Genomic DNA, 21058 nt, shown 5'->3' with positions numbered 1-21058 from the left:
CAGCAGTGTGGGATCTGAGCCGCATCTGCAGCAGGATCCCCAACCCACTGAGGGAGGCCAGGGATCAAAACTGCATCCTCATGGATATTGGTCTGATTCATTTCTGCTGTGCCATAATGGAAACTCCCAGCCCTAGCTTGTCACTTGGCTGCCAGTGCATTAGAAAGAGGCAGTATGGCAAAATGGTTAGCATTACAGATTCCTTCCTTCCTGACCAGTCTGCTTGGATTCAAAGTTTAGCCACTTGCCGTCTACATAATCCCTGACAAATTACTCTGCCTCTCTGAGCCTCAGTCTCCTCAAATGCAAGATGGGAATAATAATAGTACTTTACCTCTCCCGGTTCTTGTGAGCATTACACAAGTTATTCACCTTCATGGCTAAGAACTCAGCCTTAGGAAGCCCCTTAAAACTGTGTTAATTATTTTGATGTTCTTAGGCCTAGTTTCTTTACCTCAGAGGTAAGTATCGATATTCTGGTTATTTCCTAAGGGCTGCAGAGAGGGTCGAGAAAATGCCAAGCTGCTTTTCACACAGCTGTTTGGGATGGAGACTGGAGCCCTCAGGCCATGAGTGCCCCGCAGTTAGAGGGGTCATGGGTTCTAAACTCACTTCTGCTACCTGCCACCTGTGTGACCTTGGGCAAATTGCTTCAACTCTCTGAGCTTCAGTTTCTCCACCGGTAAAGGCTAGATTAATAAGAGTATCCATCTCTTATTTCCGCATCTGCTCTGGAGTGGGCAGGCTGGGTCAGTCCGGTGACCCTGGAGCAGTCACTCAACCTCTCTGGCTCCCGTTTTCTTCCTTCATGAAAAGGGAGTCATAAAGGGTTCAATGAGGACGCAGCCACCTTGTCAGGCACTCTCCGGGGTCATAGAGGGATCAGGACATGTCATTTCCTCAGGGTGTTATCGTTACCCTGCTGTCATCGTTGTTGTTACAACAGGATTTCAAAAGGGGTCGGAGGGTCTGGACACGAAGGTCCGGGCCCCTGATGGAGTGGGGGTTGGGGATCGGGCGCCTGGGGGTGAAGCCTCCCCACGCGGCCCGCGAGGGCCGGGCGAGGTGAGCGGGGCGGGGCCGCCGCATCCCCGTGACGCGCCCGCCAATCAGGCGGCGTTGCGGCCCCGGCTCGCTCAGCCGCTGCCTCCCTCCCCCGCCTCCGCCGCCGCCGCCGCCGCCGCCGCCGCCAGCAGCAGCCGGGCTTCTCAGCCCGCCGCTGCCCGTCGCTGCCCGCCGTGCCCGAGCCGGCCGCATGGCGCTCCGGGGCTTCTGCAGCGCCGATGGCTCCGACCCCTTCTGGGTACGTGCTTGGCGGCCGCCGGGGCCGCGTGGGGCCGGCGGCGGGGAGCGGGAGGGAGGCCGGCCGGCGGCGGGGAAGCACCAGGCTGGGCGGGCCGGGCCCGCAGCCCCGGCTCCACTGCCTCCCCAAGCGCCTCGTTCCCCGCCCTGCTGCCGGCCTGGGCAGGGGGGGCGCTCCCCACCCCGCCCGCGGCTGGTCCCTCGGGAGTGCCGCTGATGGGGGCGGGGGAGGAAACTTGGGTGACTTGGCTCCAGGGAGGCAGAGCCTTGGGGAGGGCTTGCAAGTGCCTGGCTCTGGGGCTTTTGGGGAAAGGTGAGGGGACAGAGGCCGGGGGAGGAGGCTGAAAAGGGGGGCCCTTTCTGTTGTGGGGTTCTATTTCCAATTAAAAATCCAGGGAAGGTGTCAGAGATGGGGCTGTCTTCCTGCTTAAGCTCCCTCATCGCCTTGGTGGGTTCCCTTCTTTAACAAACACCCTGTTACCAAAGGGCTGAGCTGGAGAGGGGCTCGGGCTGTAAAAAGGGGCTTCCAGGGGCGGGGTTGAGGATTGCCCCCTTCTGGATGGTTTGATATCCACATTCCTCTCCTGCGGGTTACATGTTTTTGTCACCTTTTACTTTCTACTTAATTCCTATGGGGGGAGTTGGGGGGGGGGCAGGGGAAGAATTAGGGAAGTTCGAGGAACAGCCAGGAAGGAAGGTAAGGCTTTTCACCCCTGCCCTGCCTTGCCTGACCTGGGGTCAGGTTTAGGCTGCAGCTGAGGATGCCCAGAATCCTGGCGTCTGCGGATCTGCTGTTCCACCCCTGTAACGTGAGGCTCTTCTCTGTGGGGACCCACCCCCAGGGTTTACCGGCTGCCAAGGTTTCTTCTGAATGTTCAGTGCTGAGCTTGGCTGGGTCGCCCAAGTCCACTCTCCAGTGGTTTAATCCCCAGTGTCTTGGGCTTTAGTTTCCCTCTAATGCGATTTGCCTCTTGGTAACAGGAAGCACTTCTGTATCCTCCCATCTTGGTTATTGGTAAACAAGGTACACAAATCTGAACCCTTTTATTTAGGAATCAGGAGAGAAATATCCTTGGTTCTTTGGAGCCAGCGAGGCGCATCCCCACATGCCTTCTTGCTCTGTTTTGTAGTCCTCTCCTTGCGGGCTGCATTTGGAGTGGTGAACAGTCAGCCTTGAGGGCCCCTGTGAGAAGGCTTTATTTTGGGGGGTTATCACTTGGTAGAACAGCCAAACACATCTGGGTATGATGTCTCCTATTTTCAGGCCAGTGGGACCAGAGATTTACTGTGTGGCTGGAAATAGTACAGACGCTTTGTGCTCAGGGTCCAGGAGTGATTGGAGAGCTGGTTGTGCACTGTAGGATTCTACTTAAGTTGAGAGGAAAATCTAGGAGGTCCTTGCTCCCCGTACCCTGTGTGACAACAGCAAAATAATTTCTGCGAGAATCAGATGGGGATCTGGTCTAGCGTTGCTGTGATTACTGGAGTATTTCCTTGTTTGTTTTCTTAAATTACAGAGGGAGAAAAAAATAGGGAACCATAAATTAGATTCTGCATAAGGATACATTTTATAGATGACAGCTGGCAGTTGGTGGCTAATCAGGTTTTCCAAAGTCAAATGAGTTTTGGGGGGGGATCCTCTAATTTTAGCTGAAGAAACTTGTCTGGAGAAACTAGTTGTACTTTTTTTTTTTTCTCCTGGCAAGAACTTTTGCTACATAAATTGCCAGGTGCTTGGTCTTCACCTCTGCCAGGTCCTCCATCCTCCCCCAGTCTTTGGCCTTGCAGCCTTTCCCTTGCCCCTCCTCCCTCTGGATTTCTGGACTCACCAGATGTCCCAGTTTCTGGAGATGCCCTGGAAGCAGAGTTTGAGCGCAGGCAGCTGGGGGTGGGTTCTTCCAGGTAGCAGGAGAAATCAAACGGAAAGCAGGTGACTTTGTTTTCCAGGGTGCACCCTCAAGGGCAGGAGAGACTGGCCTCCCAGCCCTTAGGTAACTGTGTGACCTTGGGCAAACCACTATGCCTCTCTGTGCCTCAGTTTTCTCACCTGTAAAATGGGTGCTGGGGCCCACCAAAGTCCCAACCTCCTACCGTCGTCGTGCAAGCAGCTCAGCCCATGCCCTGCACAGAGTTAAACAATGGTTATTCTTCTTTCCAAAAATGAAGTTGTGTGTTTTGAGTTGCTGGTCCTTCCTTTGGACTCACTTTTTTTTTCAGCTGGAACGCAGGATTGGGCCACTCACCCACCCATGCCTGGCTCCTCCCTTGAACAGAGTCCCCAGTTTAGAGATCAAGGCTCCCAGCCCACCTGAGACGCTTATTGCGGCGCCTTCTTTCTGGGCCAGTGCCTGCCTCTGAGCCCCCAGGAAATGGCCAGAAAAATCAAGATGTGGAAGTCAGCTGTGGTGAGGGTTCAGCTGACTTACTACCTTCACCAAGGCAAATGCTCTGGAATGAACAAAGAGGAACTTGGTTATCTAAATGGAAAATACGGGCTAAGTTCACCTGTTTTTCCATCGAAGGTGGCTGGCAGGGGGCAGATAGAAAGGGCTGTTTTATGGTTGATGTTTGAATGTTGGGAGAGTGGGCATGACCTCCCCTTGCAAGTTATTTCAACAAATGTGGAGACATCCCCACTGTTGCTCAGTGGGTTAAGAACCTGACATAGTGCCTGTGAGGACACGGGGTTTGATCCCTGGCCCCGCTCAGTGGGTTAAGGATCCGGTGTTGCCAAAAACTGCGGTGTAGGTCACAGATGGGGCTCGGATCCTGCAATGCTGTGGCTGTGGTGTAGGCTGACAGCTGCAGCTCTGATTCGACCCCTGGACTGGGAACGTCCATGGCCCTAAAAAGAAAAAATAAAATTAAAGGAAATGTATTTATTAATATGTTGCATGTCCAGTGGAGAAAAATCAGAAAATGTCAAAGAGTAAGCAACAAGTCGGGAAGCAGTGCAGTGTGGCGCCTCCCTGGGGTTCGAATCCTGGCTGTGTGTCTTGGTGGAGAGTCTTCCCCATCCGTCCGTGCCTCAGTTTCCTGGGTAAATAACGGGGTGAGAGCACGGCACCAAGCGGATCCTCTGCAGGTACTTAGAATGTTGCCTTTGGTATACAGTTAGCACTCAGTAAGTGTAAGCAGTCCTCTCTGAAGGGAATCCTCTAGTTTATTTTTGCTGCTGAACCTGCTGCTGCCGAGGGTGAATGGAAGTGCCTGACCAGTGTCGTCGTTCTTGGAGTCCTACTAATATTTGGTCCTGGTGCTGCTGTTTGCTGTGGAGTTGCCCCGAGCCATCCTCCAACTCAGTGAACCCCTGAATATTTGAATTAGGGGCCAAGGGTGGGAGAAGAGGAGTATTTTAGAAGCCATGAGAAATCCCTCTTGGTTTAAGGTCTGTCCTTGGACTCAATCTGATTCCTGCCGTAATAGCTCCCGTTGGCTTCACAACAATCTAGGAAGAGCCAGTGTTTTTTTTTTCCCCTTATTTCCGAAGTTTTCTATGGGTTTTTAGACTCATCACTTTGCCCCCCTCCACCTTCCTCTCTTTTCCTTTACATCCACTTGTCCGTCCATCCAGTCTCCCTGCTCCCTTGTGGATCCTTAGAGTCAGGGGATCCCTGCAACCTCTCAGCTCTTCCCCTCCCCTCATCCCGCTTCATGCGTGTTGAACCTGATGCCCAGAATGGCCGCATGACAAGGTGAATGGCCTTGGGAAGAGGAAAGAGGACTGTTGAGAGGACAGGGCAAGGCCTAGTCCAGGGTTCCTGGATTGCCCTCCAGCCTTGCAGAAGGAAGCCCCAAGTGGAGCCTGGCATTTGGAATGCGGTGGTGGATTTAAAAAAAAGAAAAAAAAAATCTCTTTCCATTTGTGTTCTTGACTTTTTAGAAGCCGTATCTACACCTGGGTGTCTCAACAGGTGTCTCTCACTGAACCATGTCCCACCAGAACTTCGAGCTCCTCCCCATCTCAGCTGGTGGCAGCCCTGTCCCCAGAGGCTCAGGCCCAGACCTCTCACCATTCCTGCCTCTCTTTTCCCTCCCGTTCCACAACTGATCTGTCAGCAAACCCTTGCCTGTTCCTTCAAAAATATTTCCAAATCTGCTTGCTTCTCACAGCCTCCCCAGCTACCGCTGTAGCCAGAGCCACCGTGAGCAGCTCCATGCTCTCCCTGCTGCCCCCACCCCCCCGCCCCCGTGACTCCCACAGTCTGGTCTTAACCCAGCAGCCAGAAGGACTCTGTCAAAGACGTAGGTCAGATCCTCTCCGCCTTCTGCTTAAAACCCTGCAGCGACTCCCCACTTCCCTCAGGGGAAAGGCTGGAGGGCTTCGAGGGGCTCACGAGCCCTGACAGCTTCTGGTCCCCTCACCTCTCTGGCCACATTGCCCGCTCTTTTCCATCTCCCTCCACTTCAGACATGCTGGCTGCCAGGCTGCCCCAGGGCCTTTGCACTTATGGTTCCCTCTGCCCAGAGTGCTCCTGCACCTCTAATCCTGGTTCAGATGTCACCTTGGGCAGCCTTTCCCTGACTCCCTGCCACTTCCATTTACTCCCGTCCTTCCTTTTCCTTGTCCCACCCCCCCGCCCCCCTAGTACTTACTACCATCTTTCACTTACTTGATTTACTCTCTGTAAATTCCCACCAAAAGGTCACCTTCACGGGACTGGGTTTTTGCCTGTGTTTGTTTTTATGGCCGTAATCCCCGCATCTGGAACAGTGCCTGGAACATAGTTGGTGCTCAGTAAATGTTTGTTGAATGAATGAATGGCGTGAAGCTTTGCAGTGGCTTTTGAGCCGGGTTGAAGCCTCTTTCTGGAGCCCTCTGAGGATGAAATAGTCACTCACCTGTCTGGAATGGAGTCTCAGGTAGAACAAACCACATCCCACCGCTTTATATTTTGTTTGCAAGGGTCTGAACTGAGTCTTGTGTCTCTTTTCCCAGATCTCAGCACACAGTAGGGACAGTTAACATTTGAATTTGAGTGTCTGAGGTACCAGTTCCATGGATAGGGAGGGGTTAGATCTAGCCCAGCAGTATGCTGGTTTGGCTTTCTTTTAATTATAAATTACTGTGATTGCTCATATTTACCGATGGGAATATTTCACAGAAAAATCTGGATTTCTGACTTTTGAAAAATCTGGGATTTCCTTGGCACCCTAGTGCTTAAGGACTCGGCATCGTCACTCTTGTGGCTCGGGTTTGATCCCTGTCCTGGGAACTTCTGCATGCCACAGGCATGGCCAAAAAAAAAAAAAAAAAATCAGATCTGATTGCACAAGGGCCTGCATGTGTACATGCTGGTGGTTGGCTGGGGCTGCCCCCAGGTTGCCCCAACCGCCGCTCTTCCTTATTGCAGCTTTAATTCTTTCTGTTTATTTGTTTTGTTTTGTTTTGTTTTGTTTTTCCCTCTTTTGGCCTCCCCTGAGTATATGGAGTTTCTGGACCAGGGATCAGATCCAGGCTACAGTTGCGACTTATGCCACAGCAGCAGCAACACCAGATCCTTTAATCCACTGTGCTGGGCTGGGGATTGAACCAGCATCCTTGGCACTGCAGAGATGCTGCTGATCCCATTGCGCCACAGTGGGAAAAAACTCCTATTGCAGCTTTCATTCTAAGGCCTGGTGTCTGTTTTTTTTTTTTTTTTAATTTTGCTTTCTCACCTGGTCTGCTTCCCCCACTGAAGGAACTCAACTGGCACCTGTAGGCATTTGAGCAGGCATCTTCTGCCCCGAAGCCCTGCTTTTTGGTAAAGTGATGGGGGCCCATCTGGCTCACTAGTTTCATGCTGTTCTGGCTTAGTCATGTTGGCAGGAGGGGGACGGATAAACGAATTATCAATGCCCGGGTAATTTGAAGCCAGCGTCCAGTTTGTATGTTGGCTCCAGATTTTCTTTGTGGGATAAAGTGTAGATTTCACCAGCTCTTTTTTTTCTTTTCTTTTTTTTTTTTCTTTTTAAGGACCGCACCTGCGTCATGTGGAGGTTCCCAGGCTAGGGGTCTAGTTGGAGCTACAGCTACCGGCCTGCGCCATAGCCACAGCTACCCGGGGATCTGAGCTGCGTCTGCGATCCACACCACAGCTCACAGCAAGGCCGGATCCTTAACCCACTGGGTTAGGCCAGGGATCGAACCTGCAGCCTCCTGGTTCCTAGTCGGATTTGTTTCCGCTGCGCCACGATGGGAACTCCTCCCCAGCTCTTAATGGTCAGTAAAACTCTTGCCTGTGAAAACTTGCCTGAACATTTTGCAGAAAGGAAACCAGAGCGAGTGCTTCCCTCAGCCTGGCCTGGGAACTGGCACCACATCTCTGAGGATGGAGGTATGAGGAAGCCACTGTGGGGGAGGGTGGCAGGTGTGGTGCTGTCTCTCAGCCTGGCACCCTTGACATTTGGGGCCAGGTTCTTCCTGTCGTGGGGGTGCCCTGTGCACTGTAGGCTGGCCAGCAGTGTCCCTGGTCTCGACCCACTCGATGCCAATAGCCCTTGCCCTGTGTTGTGACACAGAAATGTCTCCAGGCTTTGTCAGATATCCCCTGGGTGGCAAAGTCCCACAGCCATTGGTGTGGAGGAATCTGGAGAAGAAATTTGGGGCAAGACTTTGGCCTTGTCGCTGCATTTCCCTAAGTATTTAGGCTGTCGAATTGCTCATGTCATTGGCTTTATTCGGGTGGCCTTGGGGAAGCTCAATGAGACGTTAAGGAGGTTAAACTCCCATTAGCCGGAGAAGGAAACTACAGCCGTTTCCATGCTGTTTGCTTCTTTCCACCCCGGGCTGTGCCTCTCCCCTCTGATCCGTTCTGGTCAGGACGTGTTGGGTGTGGGGGGTCTGGCTGTGATGGTTCAGTCCCAGGGTGAAGGGCCCGCCTTTAGAGGTCCGCTTTGAAGCACGACTCCTTCATCTTCAACTGCCCCGGGATAGGTGGACAATTACAACGTCCGGGATTCTGCTTAAGTGTCCCCTTGGTTTAATTGTGGGGTTCATTTCCTGGAGGAGGTTGCCAAGTTCTGGAAAGTGGGTCTGGAGGCCCGCAGAGGGTGGCATCCAGTACCCTCAGGTGGTAATTGAGGTTTTGTGGGGCCTTTGCCTTCCTGCTTTCCCATCCCAAGGGAGTTGTCTCCTTGGGAACCTTTGTCTGTCTTTACGTGGCTCCCTGAGTAACTACCTGCTTGGGGATGCCTTCCTTTCTGGAGAGCGTGTGTCAAGTGCCCATGTTTACCGGGCACAGAGAACTTGAGCGTGGTCTTTAGAACACTGGGTTCGTTCTCCTGTTCTTCCCACTACCATTTCTCACTCATTCATTTCTTCACTCTGTTATGATGAATTGAGCATCTACTGTGGGCTGACGCTGTTCTAGACACAGGAAATACAGCCATGAACAAGACAGACCCCTGTTCTCATGAGGCTAATACTGGGGATGACCAAAATGATTTTTTGGGACAGCGACGAATGCCGCCAAGGCGTGAACTGGGAAGAACTGGGGTGCAAACCGTGAAGGGGTGTGTCCTGGGAGGGCCCTTTGGAGGAAGTGACATTTGACCTTTGACCTGAATGCCAAAGCTGGTGGCACAAGGGCTGGGGCAGGGAGTCCTAGGTGGAGGGAACAGCAAGTGCCAAGACCCTGGGATGCGGGTCAAAGTTTCGCAGCACTTAACGCCAAACTGCAGAGCCGGTTTCATGAAGATCTCATCTGGAGCATTCTGCAGAAATGTGTAAAGCGCTCATACAGTGGCTCGTGGTCATAATAAGGACCTGGAAATTCCAAGGAGGAAGCTTACTGCAGCTTGGTGAGGAAATGGAGCAATACTTGTGCCCCCACTCTTGTGGGCCTCTCATCCATTTATGTTTGAATGCGACTCAGGTTTTAAAAATTAAGTTTAGGAGTTCCTGTCGTGGCGCAGCAGAAACGAACCCAACTAGGAACCATGAGGTTGCAGGTTCGATCCCTGGCCTCGCTCAGTGGGTTAAGGATCTGGCGTTGCCATGAGCTGTGGTGTAGGTCAGCAGCTGTAGCTCCAATTGGACCCCAGCCTGGGAATCTCCAAATGCCGCGGGTGTGGCTCTAAAAAAACCAAAAAAAAAAAAAATTAAGTTTATATGTACATTTATGAGCCTCACCTGTTTTATAAGCTTAGCTGCAACGTTCAAGGTCAGATCATGTTGGGATTTCCCACTGCCCTTGATTCTTCTCCAGGGGCTTTTCCTGAGCTGTTAAGATGATGAGGTGCTGTCTTGTGTGATTAAGGTGACTTTCTGTAGGTTGCTAGAAAACTCTTGTTTTAACACTAGGTGTTGAATTGACCTGGAAGAACTTGCATGGTAACTTTTTTGCTTGTGCTGTTACTTTCCCTTATCTTTTTAAAAAGGTTCTAACGTTTAACGAAAGTTAAAAAACAAAAACAACAACAAAAAAAACCACCCTAGAGTAAAGCTCTATTCTAGAATAATATAAAGGGAAAGTAAAAGTTTCAGTACTCCCCCTCCTTGCACTCTGTTTGTAGAAGTTGCCAGCGATGGTAGTTTCTTGGGTGTCCTTCTAGAAAATTTCAAGCATATGCAAATATGTGCGACAAGTGAGAGGCGTGGGAGAGGTAGGGAGAGAGGAGAGTCTTTTTTTCCTCCCCAGATAAGTTCATATTCTAAGTAACTTCTATATCTTGCTCCTTTCATTTTAGAAACCAGTGTTGGTTTTCTTGCCGCGTTAAGTACGTGCAAATTGAAAGAAAAAGGAAATAATACTTCACAAGCTCCACATGCGTCTGTTTGTGACTGTGCCGTATATTCCCCCAGTGTCCGGGTCGTTCGTTCCAGTTTCCATGGGATGAGCTTGGGGTGCTCGTCTTTGCACTGTATGCAAATAGATGTAAATGACTCAGAGTAAGTCCCCCCCTGAGAAATCTCTGGCTTTGGGGAATATGGGCATTTTGAAATCTGATCGTTCTAATTGCCAGGTGGCTGCTGTAGTTTAGATGCCCACGAATGGACTCCCCAGCATTTATTAAGCACCTGCTGTGTTCCTGGCATTTGAGAGCAGCGATCAAGTTGAAAACTGACCAGGGTCACATTGCTTCCCTGTCTGTGAAAGGGTTTTGTTCGGGATATAAACCTTATATTCCAGTGGATTTGGTCCAGAGAGTGATTGGTTTTGTTCTCTTTTGAAAAAGATATGTTTAGGCATTCCCATTGTGGCACAGTGGAAATGAATCTGACTAGTGTCTATGAGGATGCAGGTTTGATCCCTGGCCTCGCTCAGTGGGTTGAGGATCCGGTGTTGCCGTGAGCTGTGGTGTAAGTTGCAGACGCAGCTCAGATCTGGTGTTGCTGTGGCTGTGGTGTAGGCTGGCAGCTGCAGCTCTGATTGGACCCCTAGCCTGGGAACCTCCATAGGCTGTGGGTGCAGCCCTAAAAGGCAAAAAAGAAAAGAAAGATGTGTTTAAATTTTTAAACGTTCTTTGAATTCTCTGTTGCTTAGAATGTGCTTTTGCGTCAGCAGTTTAACATGCCAAAGTTTTCCTCATAATCCCATTGAGCTAATGCAACTGATTTGATTTTTACACATAAACTTCCTAGTTTAACTGTAGAATTTTCTGGTTCCTAAAGTGACACTCCTTGTAACAAAACAGACAACATAGAGATATTTAAATAAAGCATTAGGAGTTCCCTTGTGGAGGGGGGATCCAGTTTTGTTGCTGCTCTGGGTGAGTTCAGTCCTTGGCCCTGGACGGTCCACATGTTGGGGGCGTGGCCAAAAAAAAGAAAAAAGCATTAACTCTCTCTGACCAGTAACCAAAATACTCTCCCAGTCCTTTCTCTGTAATTATGGAAATGCTTATAAACATAAATAATATGTTTAAAGATAAAATGGGTTATGTTATAATCATCACTCTGCTTTTTATTTTTCCTTAGCATATGATACATGGCGATATATAGACTCATACTGGTAATTCTTTAGCGAGTTGTATGATATTCCAAGTTATAGATTTGCTGTAATTAATTCAGCCATTGCCCAATGAATAACATCACTTGCATTATTTCCCATTTTTATTCTGTAAACAGTGTCCCAGTGAACGTCTTTGTACATGGGTTAAAATTATGTAAATTTTAATTTTTTGGGCCACGCCCACAGCATAAAGAAGTTCCCAGGCTAAGAATCAGACCCATACCACAGCAGTGCCCCAAGCCATAGCAGTGACACCACCCGATCCTTGACCTGCTAGGCCACCAGGGAACTGGTGTAAATTTTAATTTTTAATGGGTATTGGCTGGTTATTTTCCAGAAAGTTAGTAACAAGTCCATTCCTAATGACAAGGAATGAGCATTCCCATTCCTCTTCATCTTTCCTGGCACTGGACATGGTCCAATTCTGTTAATTTGAAAGATTATCAAAATATATTGTGTAAAAATATATCTGATTTTCACCTGCATTTCTCTTAGAAGCATAGCATCCTATGTCACAATCCCCGGCCATGTGCCTGTTCTTTTCTTGTATGTCTTTCTGTTTCCTTTTTGTGCATCTTTACACGGGCCTTTTCCCCTTACTTTTCAGGGGCTCTCAGTATATTGGGAAACTTGCCCCTTTGTCAGTCATGTGTGTTGCCCGTATTTTTCCATTGGTCATTGTTTGGTGCATTAACATCCGAATTCCGTCCAGATTTTTATGTGGTTTCGCAAGGTTGCTCTTGGAGAGCGTGTACTCTCTTCCATCCCCATCTTCATTTAGTCTTGTAAGGATTTTCCCATGTTCCTGTATAACTTTTGTAATTATACCTTTAAATGTCTAAGCAATAGTTCCTTGTCTTGGTGGACGGTAATTTCCATAATTACGGCCTGTGGTTTGACATTTAGGTTGCTGTTTCCCCAGTGCTTTTTTTTTAATTTTTTTTTTCTCTTAAAGAAAACTCTCTTAATGACTATCACATGGGTGGTGCCTGTTGACTTATTTCTTTAGCACATGTTCTTAGGAGTGGAGTGAATATTTCACATCATTTGAAAAGGGTTTGTCCTAGCTACAGCCCTGCTTGTTTTTTTTTTTTTTTTTTGTCTTTTGCTATTTCTTTGGGCCGCTTCTGCAGCATATGGAGGTTCCCAGGCTAGGGGTCGAATCGGAGCTGTAGCCACCAGCCTACACCAGAGCCACAGCAACGCGGGATCCGAGCCACGTCTGCAACCTACACCACAGCTCACGGCAACGCCGGATCCTTAACCCACTGAGCAAGGGCAGGGACCGAACCCGCAACCTCATGGTTCCTAGTCGGATTCGTTAACCACTGTGCCACGACGGGAACTCCCCTGCTTGTTTTTTAAAATGTGTTGGCTCAATGCTAGTAGGGCCTCTCTAAGAGTGCCCATCATTATGGCTGTTTTTCTGATTATTAAGAGCAGCCGAGAGGTGCATATTAATGGCAGTGCCTTCTGTAGTCCCTCTAATCAGCCTTTATAGGGCTGGAGACCAGTGGCCCAGGGGAAAGTTGGAGCAGCAGGGTGCTGGGGAAGGTGACGCTGTAGTTATAGCTGAGTTAGATTATCTGGGAGCCCTTTCATAAGGCTTCTCCCTCAAAGTCATTCACTTTACTAACCCAGGGTTGAGGAGAAAAGACACCTGGTAGGTTAGACTCTGAGGACCGCAGTTGTAGTGTGATGGGCTCGCCTCTCCTTTACTTTTGTCCACTGATCCCTGGGGTCTGAGATCCCTGAGGTCTGAGTGAACCACTTCACACTTGGTGCTAGGGTCAGGGCTGGCCCACTTGCAGCTCAGTTGCATCTTTGATGGGAAGGGGTGAAGAGAGGGCTCACCCCTGGGTCAGACCCTGTTTATTCCCAAAGAGGGTATTGGTTGGGCATCGGGGCAGTCTGAACATTGACAGCTGAAGGCCTGGGGATGCTTGGGTGAGGAGACGGTGCAAGTCCAAAGAAAGCCAGGCATGTATATGGCGCCGGTCGGGAGGCCAGGTTCAAGAGCCGGGATTTGAAAAACCAGCCTTGCTAGTTCTCTGCATGCGACCTTAGGGCCAGGCACTTAACTTCTGGGAGCCTCACTGTCCTCATCTCTAAAGTGGGGACCGTGATCCAGCCCCGTATCTTACTGTTGGAAAGAAAAGATGCAAGATGTAGAGGCTGTTCTTAGCAGAGCGCAGCAGCCACGTGCTTCTGCAGGAGGCTGGACAGTTGGGGGAGGTGGAGTGGGGATTTCTGATATGGTGATTCTCTCCTGGCATAGCACATCCTCGAAACCTCTGGGCCCTCTGCAGTTCTTGGCAGAATCAGGATGGAGCCCCTCCTGACCCCACGGATTCAGATACTGGTCCCCAGCCTCTGCGGAGTCAGGCAAATTTGCCTGGTGTTGTAGGGTGCCTTTAGGGTGCTCAGGTCTGGAGGAGGCCTGCTGCGGTTTTGGGTATTGGCTCTAAAATGAGGCTGATGGGTGGGGGAGAGTCATTCTGCAGATTTTCTTTGTAGTATAGGATTAAGAAGACCTGCTTAAGGATCTAAATCCATGGCACCTGAATGGAGGTGGGCTGTGCCCGCTCTGAGGGCTGCTGACCGATGCATTCTGGGGAAATTCCAGGTTTTCTATTACTATAAACATGGTTCTGATTGAATTACTTAAAGTGACTTTTTTCTTTTCTCTTATTCCCTTCTTGGTCTGATACTATATGAGGTATGGTATAAAATGAAACCGTGCTGGAACGCCGGTAGTAAAATGTGAAAACGAACATGGTCCTGAATGAAGTCCTTAAAGGGACTTTTTTCCCTCTTATTCCCGTCTTTGTCTGATATTATAGGAGGTACAGTATAAAGTCAAACAGTGTGGGAATGAGTATAGCAAAAGGCGAAAACCCTCTCTAATTACACTCTTCAGAGAAAACTTATTGGCATTTTAATTTTCAGTCTCTGCTCCACATATCCAAATATATTCTTTTAAAAGCAGGAAAAGGATTTCATGAAAACATGTTCTTTATGTCTCACTGACTGTGTATCTTGGATTTGACCCATTTTTAATGAGCATATTTACTCGAAGATGAAATGTCAGCGTGAACCTAATAAAGTGATTTGCTAGTAACTGTTCCCTCTCCAGGCAGTTGGACAGCCTTGTTGTTTAACTTCTGTGTAAGGGAGATCTGGGGGAAATGCGAAATCAAGGTTGAGTGGGTGTCAGGGGTACATCTTCCCCTGCTCTTAGACGCCCCTTGCAGGAGACAGAGCCCCTGAGGGTCAGCGCTCCAGGCTCACAAGTTGTGCTCAGAGGACAGAGCTCTCGCCCGTTGGTCCTGTGACATGGCCCCATTGAGCGGATGCTCTCTCAGGGGCCCCTAAATATCCTCCCACTGAAGTCGATGTCGAGAATCCAAAGAGGAGCAGAGAACTCGCCGCCATCCTTGCGCTTCCAGTCTTGGGGGCGGGGGATTGACCAAATGAGTGGAAAGTCATAGCCAGGAAGTGCTGTGAAGGGGAGCTCTGTGGTGCTCAGTGAGTGCAGTAGGGGCTTTGACCTGATTCATCAAAGGACAGGAGAGACCCCCTGAGGGGGGAGCTCATATGAGGGTATAGATGTGGCTGTATGGCTTAAGAGGGAAGCTGATTTCACGCTGGTGTAAAAAAAAAAAAATCCCGGCTTGCTGTGACAGCTCTGTCCCTAAGGGTGACAGGGGCTCAGGCTCCTTGCGTCTTGTTGCTTTGTTGTCCCCACATATTGCCGTCATCGTGAATCAAGGTGGGGCACCCCCGTGACTGCATGCCCACCAGAGCAAAGAGGGTAGAAGGGCACAACCAGGAAGTTGCCCACATGACTTCTGTTCTCATCCTACAGGCCAGGAGCCCAGTCATGTGATCACCTCTAGCTGCAAGGGAGTCTGGGAAATGTAGTTTCCTTTCTCAACAGTCATGGGCCCAGCTGAGGATGTTATTAGGGGTTCAGGAAGAGTGGATATTGGAGTACAACTAGCAATTTGCTACCTAGGCAAAAGCAGAGGGTAAGAATATTCTAGGCAGTGGAAAAAGCATGTGCGGAAGCCCCAGCTTAACAAGGAGGGCCAATGTGGCTGGAGCTTGGAGAGACGGGTGGCTGGCAGGAGGAGAGAGCCCTGGATCTCCAGACGGGGATCCTCCAGGAAGTCTTGGTTGCTTGTTTTCTCCTCCGCTCACTTATCCATTAGCTCCAAGGCAGGGGTATTTCAAATACAGTACTTAGAAGCAGCTTCCTTGCTAAATGTTGCCAAGAGTCAATGACTAAATCAATTCCAGTCTTTATCCCTATTTTGTTGTGTGGCTTTGGTAAGAGTTTGTATTTTATAAGTAAAATAATATGCATTGGGGATTACTCTTTGTCAAGTAGTGGGGTAAGCCTTCTCTGTATATACTTTGTTTTAGGCTCCCTGGTAATGCTGGCTATATGCTCTTATGCTCCCTTGCTTTAGGTGGGGAAACCAAAGCACAGGAAACTTGCCCACATTCACACAGCTAGCAAGGGATGTAGATAGTATTCAAACCCTCCAGTTGGACCTCAGAGCCTGCCCTCTCCTCCATGGTTTCACCCTCAGTCATTTGTGTCTGGTCTTCATGATTTCGACATTTATATCTCAGTGCTCATCCCTGTTAGGATTGCCTTTGGCTGCAAGAAACAGAGAGCAGAACTCCAGTGGCCTAAACATAAAGGTATTTAGTTTTTTACATATCAGGAAGTCCAGTAGCTCTGATAGTTACTGGCATTGGATTAGCGACTTAGTGGTGTCAGGGCTGACACCATTTTCTTTGTCTTTCCCTCAAGGCCCCAGAATGGCTGCTGCAGCTCTTACCATCACATCTAGGTTCACAGTAGGAAGAGAGAAGGACCACACCAGCCTCATTTTATTCAGGAAAGTAAAAATCTTCCCCCAAAGCCCCTCTCCTGGCACTGTAGACTTCTGCTCAGGTCTCCTTGGCTGGAGCTGTCAGATCACATGCCCAGCTCTAGCTACAAGGGAGGCAGGGAACATGAGCTTTTGGTTTTATGCTTCTTTAGTGGGAGGCAGTGAGAGAGAAGGGAGGTAGGAAAGGCTGTTGAGTAAGCCAGCCAATAGTGTCTGCCACATGCTTACTTAATACTTGAAAGAAGTTCACTTTTCTTTAACCTTAATAACTTTATCCCCCAAAGAAGTTTCATATCACTTTAGAATTTCTATGAAGTTGTTGAGTTGGTCATATTCTTGTATTATCTAATAGCTGTTAAATATGTCACCCCAGAATGAAAGAACAGGATATTCTGCAAATTGCCCAGATGAGCCCTTCTCAATCTGGGCGATTTTGTCCCCAGGGGACATTTGTCAACGTCTGAAAACATTTTTGGTTTTCACAGCTGGAGGGAGGGTGCGCTTGGCATCTAGTGCGTAGAGGTCAGGGATACTCTTGACCTTGGACAGCAGGGAAGCCCCCCCAACAACAAAGAATTATCAGGACCCACATGTCAGGAGCATGAAGGTGGAGAAACCCTCACCCAGATTCAAAACACGTGCTGCCATGTTTTGGGCAAGGCCATGATTTGCTGGTCACTTAACCACTGCGTGATTATGCTTTCTCCCTGGTGACTGTGTGTCCTTAACACTTTACCTCTGTAGCCTGCTTGTACTTTTCAGGCCTATTCCCACAGCTAATACGGGATCGCCAGGAAACCTGAGAAGGAGCTGACATGTGGATGTGGATTCAGGGTGTTGCCACTCCCCAAGTACCTTATAGAAACCAGGGGAGTTCCCATTGTGGCTCAGTGGTTAAGAGTCTGATTCGTATCCTAGCCCTGGCCTCCCTCAGTGGGTTCAGGATCCCATGTGGCCACAAGCTGTGGCTCAGATCCAGTGTTGATGGGGCTGTGGCGCAGGCTAGCAGCTGCACTCTGTGATTCGACCCCTAGCCTGGGAACATCCATATGCCGCAGGTGCAGCCCTACAAAGAAGAAGAAGAAGAAAAACAAAAGAAACTGAGGAGAATGGGCTTATGGACCCAGACGTGGTTGAAACAATAACCCTCTTGCCAGACAAATCCTGTCTGGATGCATGTTGCAGAAAGAACACCGTGCTTGCCCGGGGGACCTCTCGTGGCACCAAGGCAGAAACCATGGCCCTTTGGAAAGGGCTTGCACCCGTGTAATTGAGTAGGAGATTTCCTTGCCTCCTCTCTGCCGGGGTTCGGCAAAAACAGCCTGGCCTGGGCAAGGGCCTGGAGAAGGAACTGTGGAGACAGGAAGGCAGCTGGCAGGTGGAAACCATCAGATCAGGCTGCTGGCAGTTTTGCCTGAGGTGGCCTGGTCAGATAGCTTGACAATTACACTTACACCCCCCCTACCCCCCAAAGTTAATTGAGTTGTTGTGGAGCGGAAGTGAGGAGGTGGAGCGGGGGTGGGGATTGCCTCTCTCTTAGGGTTAGCTTGGCTAAGAAGTAAAGGCAATTTTCATTTTTCTGTCTTGATTCTAGAAACTTGAGGGGGGGTAGAAAACCCTCTTGCCACCCTTCGTGGTGCCGTAAGATTAGTTAAGAGGCCGGCCTATCGAGAGAGGGACTCTACATCTCATCCAGTCTAAGAGGCTGGCAGTTGCGACAGGCCTCCCAATTTCAGAGCTGCTTGGCCACAGGAGCACGGCTGCAGAGGTGGTAGGACGCATGGATCGAGGGATGCAGATCAAGAGTGCGAGAAGAAATGCGGCTCTTAGAATCGATCCAGGAGTTCCCTGCTGGCCTGGCAGTTAAGGATCTGGTGTTGTGGTTGATGTGACTCGGGTTTGATCCCTGGCCTGGGCGTTTCCACATCCCTCGGAACCAAAAGAAAAAGAAGAATTGATACAATAAGATAATGGTTTTCTAGTCCTTCTCTGTTCTGTATATGAATTCTTCTTCTTCTTTTTTTTCTTTTTTTTTTTTTTGTCTTTTTAGGGCCGTACCCCTGGCATATGGAAGTTCCCAGGCTAGGGGAAGAATTGGAGCTTCAGCTGCCAGCCTATGCCAGAGCCACAGCAACTTGGGCTATGAGCCGCATCTTTGACCTACACCACAGCTCACAGCAATGCCAGATTCTTGACCCACTGAGCGAGGCCAGGGATCACACCCGAGTCCTCATGGACACTAGCTGGGTTCATTACTGCTGAGCCAGGATGGGAACTCCTGTGTATGAATTCATCTTTGGTGTAGGTCCGATGCTAAGTACCAGTGAAACCGAAGCCTCCCTGCCTCATGGAGGCCAGTCGTCAGGTTGTTTAAAGGAAAAGAGCAGCACAGGGAGCCAGTGTAGCCTCTATTCAGATCCTGGTTCTACTGCTTGCCAGCTGTGATTTTAGTAGAGTGACTTTACCACTTCTGCCTCTGTTTTCGCATGTGTGCAAAATGGGGATAATGTAGTGCCTACCTTATAAACTGGATCCAGGAGTTCCCTGGTGAAATTAAATAAGTTAATGGGCTTTTCGTGTGTGTGTGTGTGTGTGTGTGTGTGGCCACGGCGTGCAGCAGCTTGATGTGGAATCTCAGACCCCAGACCAGGGATTGAACCTGGGCCACAGGGGTGAAAGTACCGAGTCCTAACCCCTAGCCTGCCAGGGAACTCCAGAGTGAACATTCAGTTACAGTGCTGGTGCTGTTACGGTGAAGTGCTGTTACTATTACAGTTGCTAAGCCATTGCTGTTATTACCACCCTTATCACCGTCATGATTGAACCAAAGCAGGCACGGCTGTGTCACAAAGGGAACTGACAGCATCCAGGAGGAAGCAACGACGGAGAAAGTATGTCAGCTCCTAGTTTGGTCCTCAAATTAGTCACAGTTGACTTCTGGCCTTCAGGGTGACACTGTCTCCTTGGCCCAGGTCAGGAAGCCTTTTTATTCTGTGCCTCTGTTTCTTGGTCTGTAAGATGGAGAGTCATCATAGGACCTGTCCCCTGACAGGTTTGTTTCAGGGATTTAGACAGGTTGAGACTGTGCCTGGGATTGTTTAAGGACTTGCTATAAGGTTGTCTAAACCTTTCCAGGGGAGGGAAAAAAAAAAAAAAAAAGACCTCCCCTCTTCAGCATCAAGTGTTTCCTTGATTTGGGATCTTCCCCGAGCCGTCATCACAGCTCTTAGGCGGTTGTGGATGGTGTCCCTGCTCTTGTTCCTGGGCTGTTTTCGTGTGAGGCTTATTTTATTTTATTTGTATATTTTTTGCTTGTTAGGGCTGCATCCACGGCATATGGAGATTCCCAGGCTAGGGATCAAATCAAATCTGCAGCTGCCCGCCTATGCCAGAGCCACAGCCATGCGGGACTTGAGCTGCGTCTGCGACCTACACCACGGCTCACGGCAATGCCGGATCCTTAACCCACGGAGCGAGGCTGGGGATCGAACCTGTCTCCTCATGGATCCTAGTTGGGTTTGTTATTGCTGAGCTACAATAGGAGCTCCCTCACGTGCGTACGGCTTAACAACCCTCTCAGACGGCTTAACGCCCGGGTGGCCAGTGCCTGCCTGTCTCCATGGGCGGCCTCTCCACGGCCGGAGGTGTCCCCTGGCTTCGGTTTGGGACAGCTGGGTCATTTTCAGCGGGAGCCCCTGCCACTGTGTGCACTCAGCCCTTGCGTGCCTGGGAGCTTCCTGGTTGTCACTGTGAATTGCCCAGCCCGTGAGAATTGTTCCTTTTCTTGCTGTTTGAGTTATTTCCTTTGGACCTCTGCCCATAACGATTGTTGAGTCACAGACGGTGACAGAGTCTGGTTTTCCTTTTCACGTTTCTGGTTTCTGGGCTGCTCTTCTGCTTGGTTTCTTCACCCCTCCTTTCATCTGCTGAACAAGTTGTTAAAGAGCGCCTCCTGTACGAGGCACTGAAAGGATGAGATCCTGCTTTGGGGCGATTGCAGGTGGGAGGGAAAGAGCAGCGCTTAGAAATCAACAGGAAGTGGTTGACGGCGCTGACGTGGAGGGAGTTTCCTAGGCGCCGAGGACTGTTCTCAACTAGAAATACTAGGGATTCCATCCCAGCAGGACTGGAGTCAGGGCTGTTGGGGAAATGGAGGCAGAGAGAGGTGATGTCACCCAGCTGGTATATGGCAGGGTTGGCTTCAAAGCCCTGCCGTCTGACTCGAGTCTGGGCAGTAACCCCTGCCCCAGCTGCGCCGTAAACATAGAGGCGCCGAAGGAAACAGGCAGGATTTGGTCTTGGGTGAAGGATGGGAAAGGGAGGCCCTTGAGCCGGGATGGCCTCTCTCCTCCCGCATCACTGGGTGGGTGAGAAGGAGCTGGCCAGGCCAAGGGGATTCCAGATCCGGAACAGCGGGCGGGAGGCCCTGGGATGGGAACCAGCTGGGTGAGATCGTAGAACAATGGGTAGGCCATGGCATCTGGAGCATCAGAGGTCGGGAGAGAGTGTCGTGGGCCAGAGCGGGGGCCCGACCATGCCCTTCAGGGTCCGGTAAGCCTGATGATGGTCACTGACACTCATGGGGCTCATGAGCTCCCGGCCCTGAACAAAACCCTTGCCATTTAATCCTCAGAACAACCCTGTGAGGCTGATGGACTCTTATCACCCCCATTTTACAGGTGGGAAAACTGAGGCCCCAGGTCCTACAGTGCTTATGTAGCAGAGATGGGAAGGGATTCCAGCTGTTTGGTCGAGAGTCAAGCCTCCCAGGGTGGCGCCATCTGCACTGTGATGGGAGTGTCCCTGGTCGTCCCCGTGGCGGCCCGTTTGACAGGAGCCCTCGTGGGGGCTTCGGGGTCAGTGGCGGTAGAGTCTTTTCCCACAGAGCATGCCGAATGGCTTTGGCTAAAC

The 21058-nt window shown here is 50.1% G+C and overlaps 1 protein-coding gene across 8 annotated transcripts in view; it reads left to right on the top strand.

Annotated features, from left to right (window-relative positions):
- The first annotated feature begins 1185 nt into the window (after positions 1 to 1185).
- ABCC1 (ATP binding cassette subfamily C member 1) overlaps positions 1186 to 21058 on the top strand; it is a 160966-nt gene continuing 141093 nt past the window's right edge. For all 8 annotated transcript variants that reach the window (XM_047780429.1, XM_047780435.1, XM_047780434.1 and 5 more), the window contains exon 1: positions 1186 to 1303. In XM_047780429.1, the coding sequence (XP_047636385.1) occupies positions 1256 to 1303 (48 nt within the window). In that variant the 5' untranslated portion in view covers positions 1186 to 1255. The remainder of the gene's footprint in view (positions 1304 to 21058) is intronic.

Source organism: Phacochoerus africanus, chromosome 5 (genome assembly GCF_016906955.1).
Source record: "Phacochoerus africanus isolate WHEZ1 chromosome 5, ROS_Pafr_v1, whole genome shotgun sequence".
In the NCBI taxonomy this organism is placed as follows: Eukaryota; Metazoa; Chordata; class Mammalia; order Artiodactyla; family Suidae; genus Phacochoerus; species Phacochoerus africanus.
Note: the sequence above shows the minus strand (reverse complement) of the source record. Positions and strands in the feature narration are given on the sequence as shown.